Source organism: Elaeis guineensis, chromosome 6 (genome assembly GCF_000442705.2).
Source record: "Elaeis guineensis isolate ETL-2024a chromosome 6, EG11, whole genome shotgun sequence".
NCBI lineage: Eukaryota > Viridiplantae > Streptophyta > Magnoliopsida > Arecales > Arecaceae > Elaeis > Elaeis guineensis.
In genome coordinates, this window is record NC_025998.2 from 93,008,346 (window position 1) to 93,025,570 (window position 17,225).

Genomic DNA, 17,225 nt, shown 5'->3' on the forward strand with positions numbered 1-17,225 from the left:
CTTAATTTGTGCGTGAGTGATTTCATGAGAAACATTTTCTCGTGTAATAAATGGGACACTAAAAGAGGATAAGGTCAAGGCGCTAAGATTGGTTGCTCATTCAAATTCAAATTTTGTTTTGAATTTGAATGGCCAACCAATCATCCTTATCCACTCATTTGGCACATTAAAGTAGGGTATGAGGAGGGCTTTGCATGAGAAAAAATTCATGAGAACTTCCTTCTCGTGAAATCAAATGGGCGCAGTGGAAGTGAGGTGGTGCAGGGAGAATGGGTCAAGGTGGTTTCATTATTTAAACCAACCTAATTGAACCAAATAAGTTAGGTCCAATTAGACTAATTTAAATCTAACTTAATTAGGCTTAATTAGGCTCAATAAAATCTTAATCAAATCAGGAATTGATTAAGCCCAACCCCTGATCAAATCAGGGACCAAACCATCTCGACGATTAGGTCAACTCTTAACCTAATCGGGTCAAACCCAACTGAATCCAATTCAATTGGACTTGATCCAAAAATAATTACTCAATCAAATTGAGTTAATTAATGATCAAATTACTAATTAAACTTCTCATAAATATTGAGTCCAAATCCGATGGGTAATCGGGCATCAGAATTCATCGATATGTAATCCTGATCGAAGAGTCCCAAACCAGTGGGACTCTTGACTCCGGTACCCAAAATGTGTGGGACTCGTGATCAGAGAATCCTGATTCTCGATCATAGAGTCTCAGATACGTAGGACTCATAGTCCATGAGCATTAGGACTCTTCATCAGCCATCAGATCAGATAGAAACTTCTAATGTGTGTGACCCCGCAGGTTCGAACCTAAGCCGGTAGCATAGGAACCAATTCTGTACTAATCGAAGTGACCATCTAGCTATGGTATCCGACGATCGGATAGGTCGAATAGTCGCAATCGCAATACTCAGAACCTACGTGAATATGGTTACTGTATAATTCATCTTTTTGACCTCTGTGTTTAGGACGACTCAGAGTTAAACTGTCAACCCTGATTAAATCATCCGAATCGTGCTTAACTCAAACAGTCCTATGACTCCTCACAAAGACTACCCTGGCCAAAATTTTGCTAAATTGAAACATGACTGTACACAGCTCCTAAATTCGAGTGGTCAATCCCATCTTGACACACGCACCGACAAGTCAAGTACTTGACTACACCCAGTAGCCTTCCGTCACTGAATTAGAAATTCAGGTAGTCCAGTGCCTAAGTGTAGTGAGTTGCTTGCAAGTCACCGTGGCGATCTCAGGTCGGAGGGATATTTATACCCATATTCCATCGGAGCAAATCTTGACAGTAGAAATAGCTCCGGAGTCGGTCACGTTCAGTGCAGATATACCCTTACATCTCACCTGTATGCCATACCAGTGTCTCCACACTCATTGGTTAAGAGGACAACCAACCTATATGACACACAACGACCTATGCTTGATAAACGTTGTCGTCCTTGGTAACAACGTATCATTTGATCACGAACAAATTTAAGGACTAATCGATAAATCCTCTTTTGTCAAGTCTGAATAGTCCTAAGGACTTCATCATAACATAGGAGTTCATTGGAAGATGAAATATTTTGTAATAAAAAATATCAAAATAATTTTTATTAATTCATAATTCATGTACATATACAAAAATGAGCACAACCGTCAACAGACTGACGATTGGTTTTGAGACACTATTCCCAACAATTTGGTCATGAATATTTTTAAGAACTTAACGATAAATCCTTCTTTGTCGATTAATTATAGTCCTAAGGACTTCATTACAACATAAGAGTTCAAAGATGGTCAATTTGTAATAAAAATACTAAATAATTTTTATTAATAAAAATTTATATATAATTTATAAAATGAGCACAATCGTTTAACGATTGGCTCTGGGACACATTTCTCCATAGGATATACAATAAACCTCACAAATCTAAATATTTTTCTCTTTTCAATCCTTTTTTCTTGCTTTTCAAATAATTCTCTAGCTTTTTATAACCTTGAAAAAGGCTTGAGAGTGTGTTTTAACTGTTAGAGAGCTTGGAATAGCTGTTACACATAAAAACTAGCCATTGAAAAAGTACAAAAAATTAGTCGTTATTGCTATCCCTGTACAGTCGAGCGGGCTCGAGTTGCAGTCGAGCTGGCTCGAGCAGACATCCAGAAAATGTAGTTCTCTATCTTTCTGACAGAGTCGGCTTGGATCCATTTCGAGCCAGCTTGGCTGTGTGCCAAGCTAAAGTTTCAGTTCCGTTTCGTGATAGAGTCGGCTCGATTTCTTCCTTGGCTCTAAACTTTCCAACTTAATTTTTTTTCATTGTTTGACTTTTCAAACTTGAATTTTTTTGACCATAATGCTTTCAAATGATATTTACTTTTTTCACTTTCATTTTATTTTCTTTCAATTTTATTTTCTTCACAACGAACTATCTAAACTTGTATGAACTTATTCTTTTAAGTACTTTGGCATGATATCTTGAGAGGATTTATCTTTAAGATAAATTCTTCATTTTGAATACTTGAAAAATTCTACATCCAATCTTGAAACATATGATTAGAATCATAATTACTCAAAATTTAGCAATCATCAAAATCAATCATGGAGCCAACACCCTATTTGTACTATGCACCAATGGCCAAGATCAGCGCATCAGTCACTATGCTTGTTCTAAATTTCGACACGTGACACACGTCAGTAACACCAGATCACATGACCCTTTGGTGCATCGACCTCCAAATCGTGCCACATAGCCTGATTCGCATAGTAATAACTAAAGACAATCGGCTCCTGCCTTGTGACAGTAGGAGATCAGCCAGAGTATGATCTCTAGGATCTAAGGCTGGAAATGAGCTCAGGCCAACCCGACTTCAAATTGGGCTATGGGCTAGGCCCAAATAGATCAGACCATGTTTGGGCTCGTATATGCCATCCATTTTTTTCGGCCCAGGCTTGAATATACCATTGGCTCAGCCTGAGTCCGACTCAAATACAGGCTCGATCTTCAATCTACCCGATTAGCTTAAGTTAGGCTTAGACTCGATAGTGAAAATCGCTCCTTTTTTTTGACTTGGGGCTAGGGTTTGAAGTTCTCCTCTTCCTCCTCCTCCCTTCCTCTCCCACCCCTTTGATATTGCCACCAACTCCTCCTCTTCCACCATCACTATCATCCTCATCTCCTTCTATACATGCTTGTCTGCTCCACCTACAACACCACCACCATCCTGTAGCTTCACCTCATCCCCCAACAATTTGTCTCCTCCCATCGCAAGCTCCTCAAGATTGCTTCCCTTAGCATCATCAAATCCGCTACATTCCAATATTCTTTAACCAGGCCATCAGTGCCACCACCCCCTTCTTCACCATCATCTTCTCCCCATTCATCACCTGCCACCGTGAGTCCATCACCATCTATGTCACCCTCCTCTCCATCATCCTCGATATCATCCTGGCCAACAATAGCGAGCCTATCTTCCATCTCTTTAGCTACATCGTTTGCATTAGCTCCACCACCCAGAGGAGCAAGGCAAGCCAGAATTAGCGCTAGCCCAATTTTTGGCCAAATGGGTGCTTCAGGCTAGCCCAATCAAGTTCGGATCAAGCTTGGGCCTAGGCTCGGGTTGGACTCCAGCCTAATTTTTTTTAAAAAAAATTGGGCTTAAGCCCGATCCAGAGTCTGAAAAAAATTTTGGGCTGAGCTTAGGTAGGGTTGCGGCTTAGGCCTATCTGACCCAATTCCAACCTAGTTCCAGCCCCATCGAGCTCACAGTTTCTGGCCTAAATGTCTCACTATCTTGATTATCACATCTCATCATTGCAATGCAACTTTAAAGATTGCTATTTCCAACCTAAATGGTGCATCGCCCTGATTATTGCATCTCATATTGCAATGCAACCTCCAAAGTGACATTAAATACTGATCGAGTCTGAAGCGATGCATCAAATACTAATTAAGAATCTTCCATTCTTCATTCAAAGTGATGTCATCAAGGCCATCACTTCGATTCTTTGTCAATGATCGAGGTCAAAATAAATAAAAAATCAACTATCTCCCATTGCTCGAAGTGAAGATACCTCTTTGGGCTTGAGAGTGGGGGCAAATGTTATAGAGATAACTAAATTTTTCAACCTTGGATATTTACCGACCTGACTCCTTGGACTATATGGAATATTCTCTCAGCCTTAGCTATTTATCAAGCTCTATCCTCGAACATATACCAATGACTGATAATTAAAGGACTAAATAGCTTCGATAGATCTTTCAGGCCATTTTCTTTATTTGCACAAATGTGGGGCAATAAATCCAACATTGTGGGTGCAATAACTACTCATGACGGTCCATCATGGATGTAATAACTATCTATATTTTAAGCCTATAAATGCCATGACTACACTCGAAAAATCCGGCGTAATGGCCCATAAATCCCCCTTTATATAAAGGAGGGTGGAAGGGATCCTCAGATAAGTTCTTTAGGATAGAAGTCTTCTAATTCTCTCTCTATTTCGACTATTCTCTAAACTTTGACTAACTTGAGCATCAAAGAATCCCCGCCAGATAAACATTGATAAGTGAATATTTGGTTACAAGTTGAGGAGTTATCCTCCTCAGTCTCTCACCAAACTTCAAGCTCGTTCTCAAATTGATCACCAGCTCGTCTTCTACCGATCTCTCTAGAATTTAGCAGCAATAGAATTATTCATCATAGTTGAGTGTACCAAATCCTTCCTACTCTCGTTAAGAGGGCATTCGATATGGGGTGATCTATCTAAGATCAAGAGTGATGTAGATAAAAGTGATAAAATCATCGCATTTGGTTGTACCAAGATGATTCTACACCCTCACTCCTCAAATCGCCATCCAACACGGTGATAGGAAACCGCTCTTGAGGACGGGTATTCAACATCACTCCATCACGGTGATCTTATATTAAAATATATTAATCAAAATATTCTCGTAAAATTTTTTTTTTTTTTCCGTCATATTTTTTTTGGGTGAGTAGCTCTATAGAAAAAGAGAAGGAAATTCTTCTTTTTCTTGCCGTGATGATTAGAAAGAGAAAAAATTTATTAGATATTTTTCTAAAATTTTCTTTGTCCCAATCTTCAATCCCAACTCTCAAAGTTTTGTTGAGAGGGTGACTCGAATCGATGATTTTATTTTGTAATCCAATGATAATCTGAGACATTCCTCTTCTTCTGTATCTCTGAGACTTTTGACCATATTTTTTTAGTATTATATAGTTAATAATCTTAAATTTTCATAGTATATCAAATAAATTATTTATACATATTCAAAAATCTTTAATCATTGCCTTATGACAATCAAATATAATAATTTTAAATTATTAAAAATTAAATTATTCTGGAATTTGAACCATCAATGATCTTAGCTTGCTGTCATGATATCAATTAGATCGCCAAACGCCAGGCAACATAATGAATGGGCTAAAGCAATATTCAACATTCATGCTACCTATCTTCCTATTATTATATGCAATCCACCGGTCCGCTCTGAGGTCCGACCATTTCTCCAATGAACTCAAAACCTCACCTAAACCCTCCCCCCCCCCCCCCCCCCACTCTCGAACTCCCAAGTCCCAACCAGAAGGCTGAAGAAGATGTCATCTCGCCTCCTCCGCGTTCCCCAATGTCTCCGCCGCCTCTTCTCCTCCGGAAACCATAACCCTGACCCTAACCCTAATTCCTCCCCGAAGCGCCTGAAGACAACGATCAATTACCTCTCCCGGGAGCACAACCCCGACAAGCTCGTCGCCGCCTTCAAGAAGTCGTCCGAGTCCTACCGTTTCCGCTGCAAGCACCGCATCTACGAGATCGTCGTCCGCCGCCTCGCGGCCGTCGGCCGCCCCGACGCCGTCGAGGCCATCCTCGAGGAACAGAAACGCTACCCCGCCGATATCGCGCGCGAGGGCTTCGCCGTCCGCCTCATCTCCCTCTACGGCAAGGCCGGCATGCCCGCCAACGCTGCCGCCTCCTTCCACCAGCTCCCCGCCCTCGGCTGCTCCCGCTCCGTCATGTCCTTCAACGCCCTCCTCAGCGCCTGCGCCGATGCTGGCGATTCCGACCGGATGTTCGCAGTCTTCCGGGAGATCCCTGCCGCCGATCCCTCCATCGTCCCCAATATCTTCTCCTACAACATCCTCATCCGCTCCTTTTGTGAAAAGGGCGATCTTGATGCGGCCTTCGATGTGTTGAGCCTCATGGAGAAGAATGAGATCGCCCCTGATTTGATCTCCTTCAATACTCTGTTGAATGGTTTCTATTCAAACAAGAGATTCTCCGACGCCAAAAAAATTTGGACTTTAATGGGTGAGAAAAATATCGAGCCGGATACCAAGAGCTTCAATGCGAAGCTGAGGGCACTGGTTTCAGAAGGAAAGATTTCTGAGGCAGTGGAGCTTGTCGATGAAATGAGGCGGGTTGGACCAAAGCCCGACACTTTCTCTTTCAATGCTCTGATCAAAAGATACTGCCAAGACGGGAACTTGAAAATGGCCAAGAGGCTGTACTTGGATTTGACGAAGAATGACTGTGCTCCCAACAGGGGGACCTTCGAGACACTGATCCCCAGTCTTTGTGAGGCTGGGGATCTCGACCTGGCTCTCAAGTGTTGTAATGATAGCATGAGCCACCGCTGTGTTGTGGATGCATCAGTGCTGCAGGAGGTGGTGGATGGGCTGGTAAAGTTGTCAAGAGTGGAGGAGGCTAAGAAGCTTGTGAAGCTTGGACGGAGGAATTTTTATTCACGGAAGGATCTGAGAATGCCTTTATCATCTTGAGTCTCCTAGGTAGATACAATTTCCAATTGTTGTAATTCATGTTCTATGAATTATGAGGCAGTTGGCGTGCTCCTGTTTTGATGCTCTGCAGGGAAGAATTCAATCAGATATTGTTTTAGAGGGGAAAAAAACTTTCATCATACGTATGATGCTGCTTGAACGATACTTGCACTAATTAGTGTTGCTATGCATTTGGTGTTTTCAAAGATGCTGCTTGAACGATACTTGCACTAATTAGTGTTGCTATGCATTTGGTGTTTTCAAAGGTTTTTGCTGTTTCCTGCAACTTAATATAAAAGTTTCCTCGACTTAGGTCTGTTTTTAGTCCATTCATCTGTTGTCTGTTTTCTTTCATTTAAAGCTCTTTACTTTGTAGTCATTACGAGTATTTGTGACCTTGCTTGAGAACCATCAATTTGGAAAAAGTTGCAAGAAGCACCATTGCAGATCAAGCTTTTCTGTCAATCAATTGACTAGCATGTAACCCATTTAGGGAAAAGTTGCATGGAGCACTGTTGGAAATATGTAGCTTTTCTATCAATTACTGTCAGAAATCTGTAGCTTTTTAATCAATCACTTGACTAGCATGTAAGCCGTAGGCCATCTAATCTAGAAATTAGAGCTTTTTATCTTTCCCACCAGGAAAAGGTCACTTAAATCCACCAAGAAAGTAACTCATGCATTATGACACAAGGACCCAAGCCTGAACATTTCTTTGAGAAGTACCATACAAGCACTGCCTTCTTGTACGCATGATAGGAGTGCTATCTTCAATCTGATGCTGGTTGTTCCTGTTAAAGATTTAAGAGGGAAAAAATCTAGAAGAATATATTCTTATTCAATGCCAGACTACTTGATAAATATAAGAAATGATTCAATTACAAATTATGCTGTTCCATGCATCTTTGAGTTTACAACTAAGATTGATCCAGCTCCCAACTTTATAGCCAAAAGAAGTACAGAATTGTTAAGGAGTGAATGACCAAATACCCCTCCTGTCACTTAAGTGGGCTTTTGGATTAACTTACAAATTATGGCCGTGACTCCAAGTGGGTGGCCATTGCCTTCTGGAAGATCCTCTCTATTGACCCCTCCATAGTCCCTGGCCTCTTCTTCTACAACATCCTCATCCATGTCCTCTGCAAAAAGGGCAATTTTGATGTGACATTTGACGTATTGAGCCTTACGGAAAAGAATTTGTTAAGATTTGACGCCTCGAGATTTGGTCCACATTGAGTCCACAGTGAGGTTTGCGACGAAAAACGGAGTCCAACGAGATCAAGATCACCCCAAACGGAGTCCGGATGATCAAGATACTCACGATTGAAGACGACATGGAATCCGAAATGGCGGAGGACTGCCGGCGGTGGGCCGGCGGAGCAGCGGTGATGCGGCCGCGCGTGGCAGGGCGTTGCCCAGCGCGCGCTGCTTGGCCCAGGCCTGGGCGCGGCCTAGGCGCAGGCGCGGCCCAAGCCCATGCGCGGGCCGGCCTGGGCCCAGACGCCTGTTGGGAGCCCGTTTGCCCAGTCCACCGTGGATCGGGCGGTGCACAGGTAAGTCCGTGGACTGCGTGGGCGTTTCCCACGCATTTCTCGCAGTCAACGGCACTGCTCCGTGGATCGGCGCGTGATCGGAGGGCGTGGGTTGATTGCGGTGACGATCCAACAGTTCGGGGCTTGATTGGGCCTAATTATGACTCCTAAACAAGTTCTAATTGGGTCGTTTAAGCCTTTAAAAGGCCCGATACAATGGAACAGAGGCGTGGTGTGGCTTGGTGGTCGTGCGCGGTTCCCTTCAGCAGTTGAAAACCAGAGAACCCGAACCAGAGAGAGAGAGCATACGGCACTGAGAGGAGTAAAAAGGCTCCTAGACAGCAGACAGCGGTCGCTTCAGGGATTCAGGGGGGTCTTCCTAGAGAGAGCTTTTGTGAGGGAGAACTTTCTATGAGGAAAAAATTGGGTGTACGAGGATTGAGGGTGAGATCTTCTCTTGTAATATTTCTTTTCTCATAGTGAAGTTTGCATGTTCCGTGGAGACGAGCCCTTTTTTTGGCTGATCCACGTAATTGATTATATTCTATTTTATTTTTTCTTTTTTTCTGCTGCATCGTGCGGTATCGAAAAGGTCTTGGGAGATGGTGTCCTGGTCAGACATCCATCCAACAAATGGTATCAGAGCGAGACAGTACAAGGACGCAGATTACAGTGGTAGTGAGCAAGACTAAAGATGGAGAAGACATGATCAATCAAGATGGAGATCAACAAGTTTGATGGAAAGAGTAATTTCTTCTTATGGCAGGTGTTGGTGCAAAAATCCGCCTGCATCGGAGAAGCTGGAGTTGAGGGAGTCGCGGTCGCCGCCGAGACCTGCAAAAGAAGTCTAAACCGGAGTTGGGGTTGCTCCGGCAAGATCCTCCGACGTTCAAGTCAGTTCTCTGCCTCAACAAGAATGGAGTGCTCGAACGAAAATTTTAGTAGAGTTTTGGGATAAGAATTAGAACTTAGAGAATAACGTATCGGGGTCCCCTTTTTATAGACGGAGGGTGCAACAGATTGATGGCGATGTTTTGTAACCGTCTGTCAGTGGGCCGTTCGGAGCCAGGAGGGGTCTGCTACGAAGGGTAATGGAGCGGAATCGTGGCCATCATTGTGGCCTGCCACGTGGAGCCTGTCGTGGAGAGTGGAGCGGCGTCCGTTGTCGCGACTTGCCAGAGGGTGGAGAAACTGTGCGGTATCTGCCACCGGAAGTGAAGCCGCACCGAATCTGTCGCAGGAAGTGGAGCAGAGTCGTGGCTGTTACTGCGGCCTGCCAGGGAGTGATGGAGCCGCGCGGAATCCGTCGCAGGAAGTGGAGTAGGGTCGTGGCTGTTACTGCGGCCTGCCAGGGGGTCCAGGCCCGCCGGCCGAAGTTCGGTTGGGGACGAAGTCCGGCTCCCGTAGGAGTCCGGACGGAGTCTACCTGCAATCGAAGTCGGGGGCGAGGTCCGGCTCCCGTAGGAGTTCGGACGGAGTCTTCCCGCAGTTGAAGTCGAGGGCGAAGTCCGGCTCCTGTAGGAGTCCGGATGGAGTCTTCCTGCAGTTGGAGTCGGGGACGAGGTCCGGCTCCCGTAGGGGTCCGGACGGAGTCTACTTGCAGTTGAAGTCGAGAGCGAAGTCCGGCTCTCGTAGGAATCCGGACGGAGTCTACCTGCAATCGAAGTCGGGGGCGAAGTCCGGCACCCGTAGGAGTCCGGACGGAGTCTTCCTGCAATTGAATTCGGGGACGAGGTCCGGCTCCCGTAGGGGTCCGGACGGAGTCTACCTGCAGTTGAAGTCGAGAGCGAAGTCCGGCTCCCGTAGGAGTCCGGACGGAGTCTACCTGCAATCGAAGTCGGGGGCGAAGTCCGGCTCCCGTAGGAGTCCGGACGGAGTCTTCGTGCAGTTGAAGTCGGGGGCGAGGTCCGGCTCCCATAGGAGTCCGGAAGGGGTCTTCCTGCAGTTGGAGTCGGGGACGAGGTCCGGCTCCCGTAGGGGTCCGGACGGAGTCTACCTGCAGTTGAAGCCGAGAGCGAGGTCCGGCTCCCGTAGGAGTCCGGACGAAGTCTACCTGCAATTGAAGTTGGAGACGAAGTTCGGCTCTCGTAGGAGTCCGGACGGAGTCTACCTGCAATTGAAGTCGGGGGCAAGGTCCGGCTCCCGTAGGAGTCCGGACGGAGTCTACCTGCAATTGAAGTCGGGGGCGAGGTCCGGCTCCCGTAGGAGTCCGGACGAGGTCTACCTGCAGCTGAAGTCGGGGACGGAGTCCGGCTCCCGTAGGAGTCCGGACGGAGTCTACCTGCAATTGAAGTTGGGGACGAAGTCCGGCTCCCGTAGGAGTCCGGACGGAGTCTACCTGTAATTGAAGTCGGGGGCGAGGTCCGGCTCCCGTAGGAGTCCGGACGAAGTCTGGAGAGGGGCCGTCGGAGAGAAGTTGCCCTGCTGGTTGGATGCCGGTAGAATCCCCGAGGGGTCGCTCCTGACGCGAACTTCGGCTGGGGGGAATTTTATACCCAACACCAGTCCCCCTACTTCTGAGTTCGAGTTTCGAACGAAAGAAGTACAGAAAAATTTTCGCAACCGAAGTCGTTCATCTGAATTTCGTGCACGATCGTCCTCAGATATTTTGGCATTTAATGCACGCGTGCTGGGGTCTTTTTCCAATTAGGGCGATCCGAAGGGTCCTTTCGGAATTCCCACCGGAGCGTAGCCCCAAGCGCCACGCCATAATGGTTCCGCCAGCGGTCAACCCTACGCTGCGGTGAGTGGGACACGTGGCGGGCACCGGTTGATCTAGGGATATCCGCCACCATAACTGCGCCAGGTCCCGTCGCTTATTTAAGCCCCCTTCTTCCCTCCAGGGGCTTCACTTCGCCTGAGAGTCGACATCTTTTTTCTGCTTGAGAGTTTAGTCACTCCCTCGACGTCCTTTTCGCATCAGTCTTCGCCATCTCCGTCGGTACCCCACCGCCTTCAATCTTCCAAGTCCCTTCGAGGGGTTCTCCCGCCGGGGCCCCTGCCTCGGAGGCCAATCTCGAGAGGATGCCACGAACCAAAAGGAGTAAAAGGGGAAAAATAGTGGCCTGCGAATTCTCCGGCTGTCGAACTGTCACTGAGGGTTCCCACTGCCTCAAAGGGGGCTCGAGGGAGAATTCCTTCAACAACAGAGATTTAGTAACGGAAACAACCGGCGAGCGCGTTCCGCTCGAGAACTTCGGTGTAGTTGAACGGGGTGACACCGGTCAAGGGGGGCAGAGTTGTCGTCACAAGCTGTGGCGGAATTCTTGACGTCATCGGGGCCGAGGGACCAGAAGCGGTCGGCGCTGACGGTGGGGCAGTAGAACTTGTTGCGGGGACGGTGGAAGTAGCGTATGCCGACCTTGCCGAAGTACCTAGGATGGTGGTCGTCATGGAGTATGCGGTGGTGGGGCACGCCTCCAGCGCCACGGCGGCCTCCGGGGTACCTCCGGTTCTTCTTGAAGCAGGTCGTCGTCGCCGCTGCCGTCGCCGTCGCTATCCTTGGGATTCTATCCCCCCTTTTCCCCCTAGGGTTGGGGCTTCGGCAATGGAGCGGAACAAGGCAGGGGGTGAGAGCAGAGGGGTTTATCACACGCACTAGAAAATACTGCTAAAAAGGATGGAACTGGAAGGAGAAGTCGGGAACATGAAGTGGTCCCTAATGTGTTCCTTTCGAGCCTTGTAGTAACGTTCTTTCTCCTAAGCCCTCGGGGTCTTATAACACACAACTTGTTAATTAAGAATGAGAAGGAGATTCTGTTATTTTGTCTGCATCTTGTGTCAAATTGTCGCCTGCTGAATTTCTTTCATTTACCATTGTTATTGTTGTATTCCCCTCCTCTTTTCCCTTTCGTCTGCTTTCTCTCTTCTTCTCTCTTTCTCTTTTTTCTTTTTTCTTTTTTTTTTTTTTGTCGACGTCGTCCGGAGGTTACTGGTCGTTGCCGCGTCGACTCGTTTTTCCGGTCACCTTTCTTCTTCAGCCTTAAGGGCTCTGTAATGTACACTTAATTAATGAAATGAGAAGAGAATTTTTTGTTACCTCTTTTACTCGCGTGTTGAATTGTTGTTTGCCGAGCTTCTTTCGGCTTTTGCCTTGCTTGATATCGACGCCGTTCGGAGGTACCCGATTATCGTCGCATTGGCCCGTCCTCTCGTTCGCGGCTGCAGACTTGTCCGGGGTCGCTCGGGTTTGACGCCCCCTCTTAGAACCCGAGCTCAGAGGTTCGAGCTTCTCGTCACCTTGAGGAAGCCATCTTATCTCTAGTTTGTGGGGAGAGTTTTCTTGAAGGTCGAGGATTTTGATGAGAACCCTAGTCCTCACTGAGATGAGGTTCCCTGCATCTTTGATGCTGCTTGTTTTCCATTCGTCGTTGACGTAGTCTGTCGCTTTCCTTTTTAACTCCCCTCCTCTTTTTTCTTTTTTTTTTTTCGAGTGAGGGTTTTCCCTCTGCTCTTGGTGGGGTCGCGAGAGCGCGAAGGGGCCATTGAGGTAGGAGGTCCCTCTCTTCTGATCTGGTCTTGGATGACCAGACCTTAATTGGTGTTAGGACGGGGTTCTTCCCCTATTCCTGACGTATTCGGTTTTAGCTTACGTTAGGATGAGGTTCTCCCCTTGTCTCTAACAGGGCTATAGGGGCACATATGGGCGTTGCGGGGCCTCTCCCCTCATCCGGTCTAAGGAGAGCCGGGCCTTCGACTTTGCTCAAGTTAGGGCGAGGTCCTCCTCTTGTCCCTAACAGGGCTATGGGGGCACATATGGGCGTTGCGGGGCCTCTCTCCCCATCCGGTCTAAGGAGAATCGGGCCTTCGATTTTGCTCAAGTTAGGGCGAGGTCCTCCTCCTGTCCCTAACAGGACTATGGGGGCACATATGGGCGTTGCGGGGCCTCTCCCCCCATCCGGTCTAAGGAGAATCGGGCCTTCGACTTTGCTCAAGTTAGGGCGAGGTCCTCCTCCTGTCCCTAACAGAGCTATGGGGGCACATATGGGCGTTGCGGGGTCTCTCCCCCCACCCGATCTAAGGAGAACCGGGCCTTCGACTTTGCTCAAGTTAGGGCGAGGTCCTCCTCCTGTCCCTAACAGGGCTGTGGGGGCACATATGGGCGTTGCGGGGCCTCTCCCCCCATCCGGTCTAAGGAGAACCGGACCTTCAATTTTGTCGAGATGAAGTTCTCCTCCTGCTCTCGACATGATTTGTTTTGACTGTCCTGTCGATATAGGCTCGTGCCAAGAGAGAAGACATGCAGATATAAAATTTTATTTAAAATAAAATTATCGGTAATATATTCGTAAGTTCTCCGAGCTCCATGGCCGCGGGAGGTCTGCTCCTCCGAGCTCCTTGAGGTAATAAGTTCCAGACCGGACTACTTCTTTGACTTCGTATGGGCCTTCCCAATTTGGGGCGAGTTTTCCCCGACCTGAGGTTGCGAGATAGCGGCTCGTTGAAGCACTAGATCTCCTGCTCTAAAGACTTTAGTCTTGACCCGGGAATTGTAATAGCAGGCGATCTTCTGTCTGTAGATTGCCATCCGGACTTGAGCTACCTCCCGCTTTTCTTTTAGCAAGTTGAGGTTAGCTTGAAGACCTTGCGAGTTGCGATGTTCGTTGAATGCCACGACTCGTGCCGACGGGAGCTTGAGCTCAATTGGGATAACAGCCTCCGTTCCGAAGGCTAGAGCGAAGGGGGTCTCCCCCGTCGGCAGCCTTTGGGTAGTTCGGTATGCCCACAACACATGATAAAGTTCGTCTGCCCAAGTTTCCTTCACTTTTTCGAGCCTTGTCTTGATCCCTTGCAGCAGAGTTCTGTTGGTCACTTCAGTTTCGCCGTTCGTCTGAGGATGGGCTATCGATGTGAAGTTGTGGGAGATGTTTAGGTCTTCACAAAATTCGGCGAATCTCGCTCCTGCAAATTGCCGCCCGTTATCGGTAATTAGGGTTCTCGGCAGGCCGAACCTGCAAACGATTGATTTTCAGACGAAGTCTTGCACTTTAGCTTCTGTGATTTTCGCCAGCAGCTCGGCTTCAACCCACTTGGTGAAAGTCAATCGCCACCAGGAGGAACTTCCTCTGCCCCGACGCCACGGGAAAGGGCCCAAGGATATCCATCTCCCATTGCGCAAACGGCCATGGGGCACTCAAAGGTGTAAGCTCGACGACGGGCTGTCTCTGGACGTTGGCATATCTCTGACATCGGTCACACTTTCTGACGTATTCAATTGAGTCACGATGCATTGTCGGCCAGTAATATCCTTGGCGAAGCAGCTTGTGGGATAAGGATCTAGCCTCCAGGTGGCTTCCGCAGATCTCTTCATGCACCTCCCACAAGGCGTAGTCAGCTTCCGAAGGCCGGAGACATTTTAAAAGGGGCAAAGAGTATGATCTCTTGTACAATTTATCCTCATAAAGGATGTACCGGGAGGCTTGATTTCTGAGCTTCCGGGCTTCTTTTGCATCACGAGGGAGAACCCCGTCTCTGAGATATGCCACCAGCGGGTCGATCCAACTGGGCTCTTGGTCAACTTCCATCACGGGCCGCGATTCTTTCGTACTCGGGCATTTCAGAACTTCAAAGAGAACACCCTTGGGCAATTCAGCCGGAGCCAGCATAGCCAGCTTGGAGAGAAGATCGGCCCTGGTATTTTCCGTCCTTGGAATCTGCCTGATGCTGAAGCTATTAAAGGCGGGGACGAGCTCCTTTACTTTTTCAAGATACTTGGCCATGCTGTCCTCTCGAGCTTCATAGTTTCCGCTGACTTGTCCCACTACCAGTTGGGAGTCGCTGTGAACTTGAAGCCGGTCTACTCCCAACTCTCTAGCGATCTTCAATCCTGCTATCAGAGCTTCATATTCCGCTCCGTTGTTCGTTGCGGGGAACTCGAAGCGCAGAGCATACTCCGCGACGATTCCCTCTGGACTGATCAAGATCAGGCCCGCGCCTGCGCCCGACATGTTGGAAGACCCATCCACGTAGAGGGCCCAAAAGCAACCAGGGGGGTCTGCTTCTTCTTCGGGGGAGTTCGGTTGGGGCTCCAGGCCGTCAATTTCACCCTGTTCAGGTTCGGGCTCCTCCGGGATAGTGCACTCCACTATAAAATCTGCCAATATCTGGGCTTTCACCGCTGGTCTGGGTCGATAGTTGATGTCGAATTCTGTGAGCTCGATCGTCCATTTCGCCATTCTTCCGGAGGCATCTGTCCGGTGCAGAATCGTCTTAATCGGTTGGTCGGTGAGCAACGTTACGGTGTACCCTTGAAAGTAGGGTCGGAGCCTCCGGGCTGCAACCAACAGGGCGTAGGTTAGTTTCTCTAGTTTAGTATACCTGGTTTCGGCGTCTCTCAACGCGCGGCTGATGTAGTAGATTGGTCGTTGAATTTTCACCTCTTCCTTGACAAGGACTGCTGCGAGAGCCATAGGGGAGACCGTCAGGTACAAAAACAGCTCCTCTTCAGGCTCGGGCTTCGCCAACAACGGAGGCGAGCCGAGGTAGCTCCTTAGCTCTTCGAACGCCTGTTGGCACTCAGTGGTCCAACAGAAGTCCTTCGGCCGCTTGAGGGTTTGGAAAAAGGGTAAGCACCGTTCGGCCGACCTCGCAACGAAGCGATTCAGGGCTGCTACCCTCCTTGTAAGGTGCTGAACCTCCTTTATCGACTTCGGGGCGGCCATCTCTTGGATGGCGCGAATTTTCTCTGGATTAGCTTCAATTCCACGCCCCGATACCATGAAGCTCAGGAACTTCCCCGAGGTCACTCCGAAAGCACATTTAGTCGGGTTCAGCTTTATCTTATATTTTCGGAGGGCGCCGAAGGTTTCCTCGAGGTCGGCGACGTGGTTCACGGAAGATTTGCTTTTCACAAGCATGTCGTCCACGTAGACCTCCATGTTGCGGCCGATCTGCTCCTTGAAGATTTTGTTCACCAGCCGCTGATAGGTCGCACCTGCATTTTTGAGACCGAAAGGCATGACCCTGTAACAGTAAAGGCCACGGTTAGTAATGAAAGCAGTCTTTTCTTCATCTTCCGGTGCCATCCTGATTTGATTATAGCCGGAGAATGCGTCCACAAAGGTGAGAAGCTCATGGCCCGAGGTTGCATCCACCAGTTGGTCAATTTTGAGCAGAGGGTAGCTGTCCTTTGGGCAGGCTTTATTCAGCTTTTTGAAGTCTATACATATCCTCCACTTGCCGTTTGCCTTTTTGACTAGGACGACGTTGGAAATCCAGTCGGGATAATTGACTTCTCTAATGAATCCGGCTTTCAGGAGTTTGTCCACTTCTTCGGCTATCGCTTTCTGCCTCTCTGGTGTATGACCTCGAATTTTTTCTTTCGTCGGCCGATGCTTTGGATCGACGGCCAGATGGTGTTTCATGACTTCCGTATCAATCCTCGGCATGTCCACTGGAACCCAAGCGAAAACGTCCGCATTCTTTCGTAGAAAATCTATGAGATGCGTCCGTACCTCTTCCCCCAGGTTAGAGCCGATCTTCACCACATGCTCCGCATTCCCGTCATTCAAAGGGATCGAAACCAGATCTTCGATTGGGCCGCCCCTCTCCTCAGCGAGGTCGTCGTGGGCATCCAGCCCATCAACTGGACAGAGGTCGGATTAGTCGCCTCTTTGCAAAGCTATGTTGTAGCAGTGTCTGGCCAGGGCTTGATCTTCCCTGACTTTTCCGACCCCCTGGTTGGTGGGGAATTTCAATTTCAAATGGTAGGTTGATACTACGGCCCGGAGAGCGTTGAGGCCAGGTCGGCCAAGGATTGCGTTGTAGGCAGACGGCGCCTTCACCACCAGGAAATTCACCAGAGCCCTGGATCGTCTTGGATATCGACCTGCAGCTACAGTCAAAGTTATTACTCCCTCCACCGGGACAGCATCGTCGGTAAACCCTACC

General features: G+C 48.2%; 1 protein-coding gene across 7 annotated transcripts in view; it reads left to right on the forward strand.

The window, feature by feature from the left end:
• Nucleotides 1-5,569: 5,569 nt before the first annotated feature.
• The window catches only part of LOC105035896 (uncharacterized), a 28,443-nt gene continuing 16,787 nt past the window's right edge, over nucleotides 5,570-17,225 (forward strand). For all 7 annotated transcript variants that reach the window (XM_073259580.1, XM_073259582.1, XM_073259577.1 and 4 more), the window contains exon 1: nucleotides 5,570-6,813. In XM_073259580.1, the coding sequence (XP_073115681.1) occupies nucleotides 5,626-6,804 (1,179 nt within the window). In that variant the 5' untranslated portion in view covers nucleotides 5,570-5,625 and the 3' untranslated portion in view covers nucleotides 6,805-6,813. The remainder of the gene's footprint in view (nucleotides 6,814-17,225) is intronic.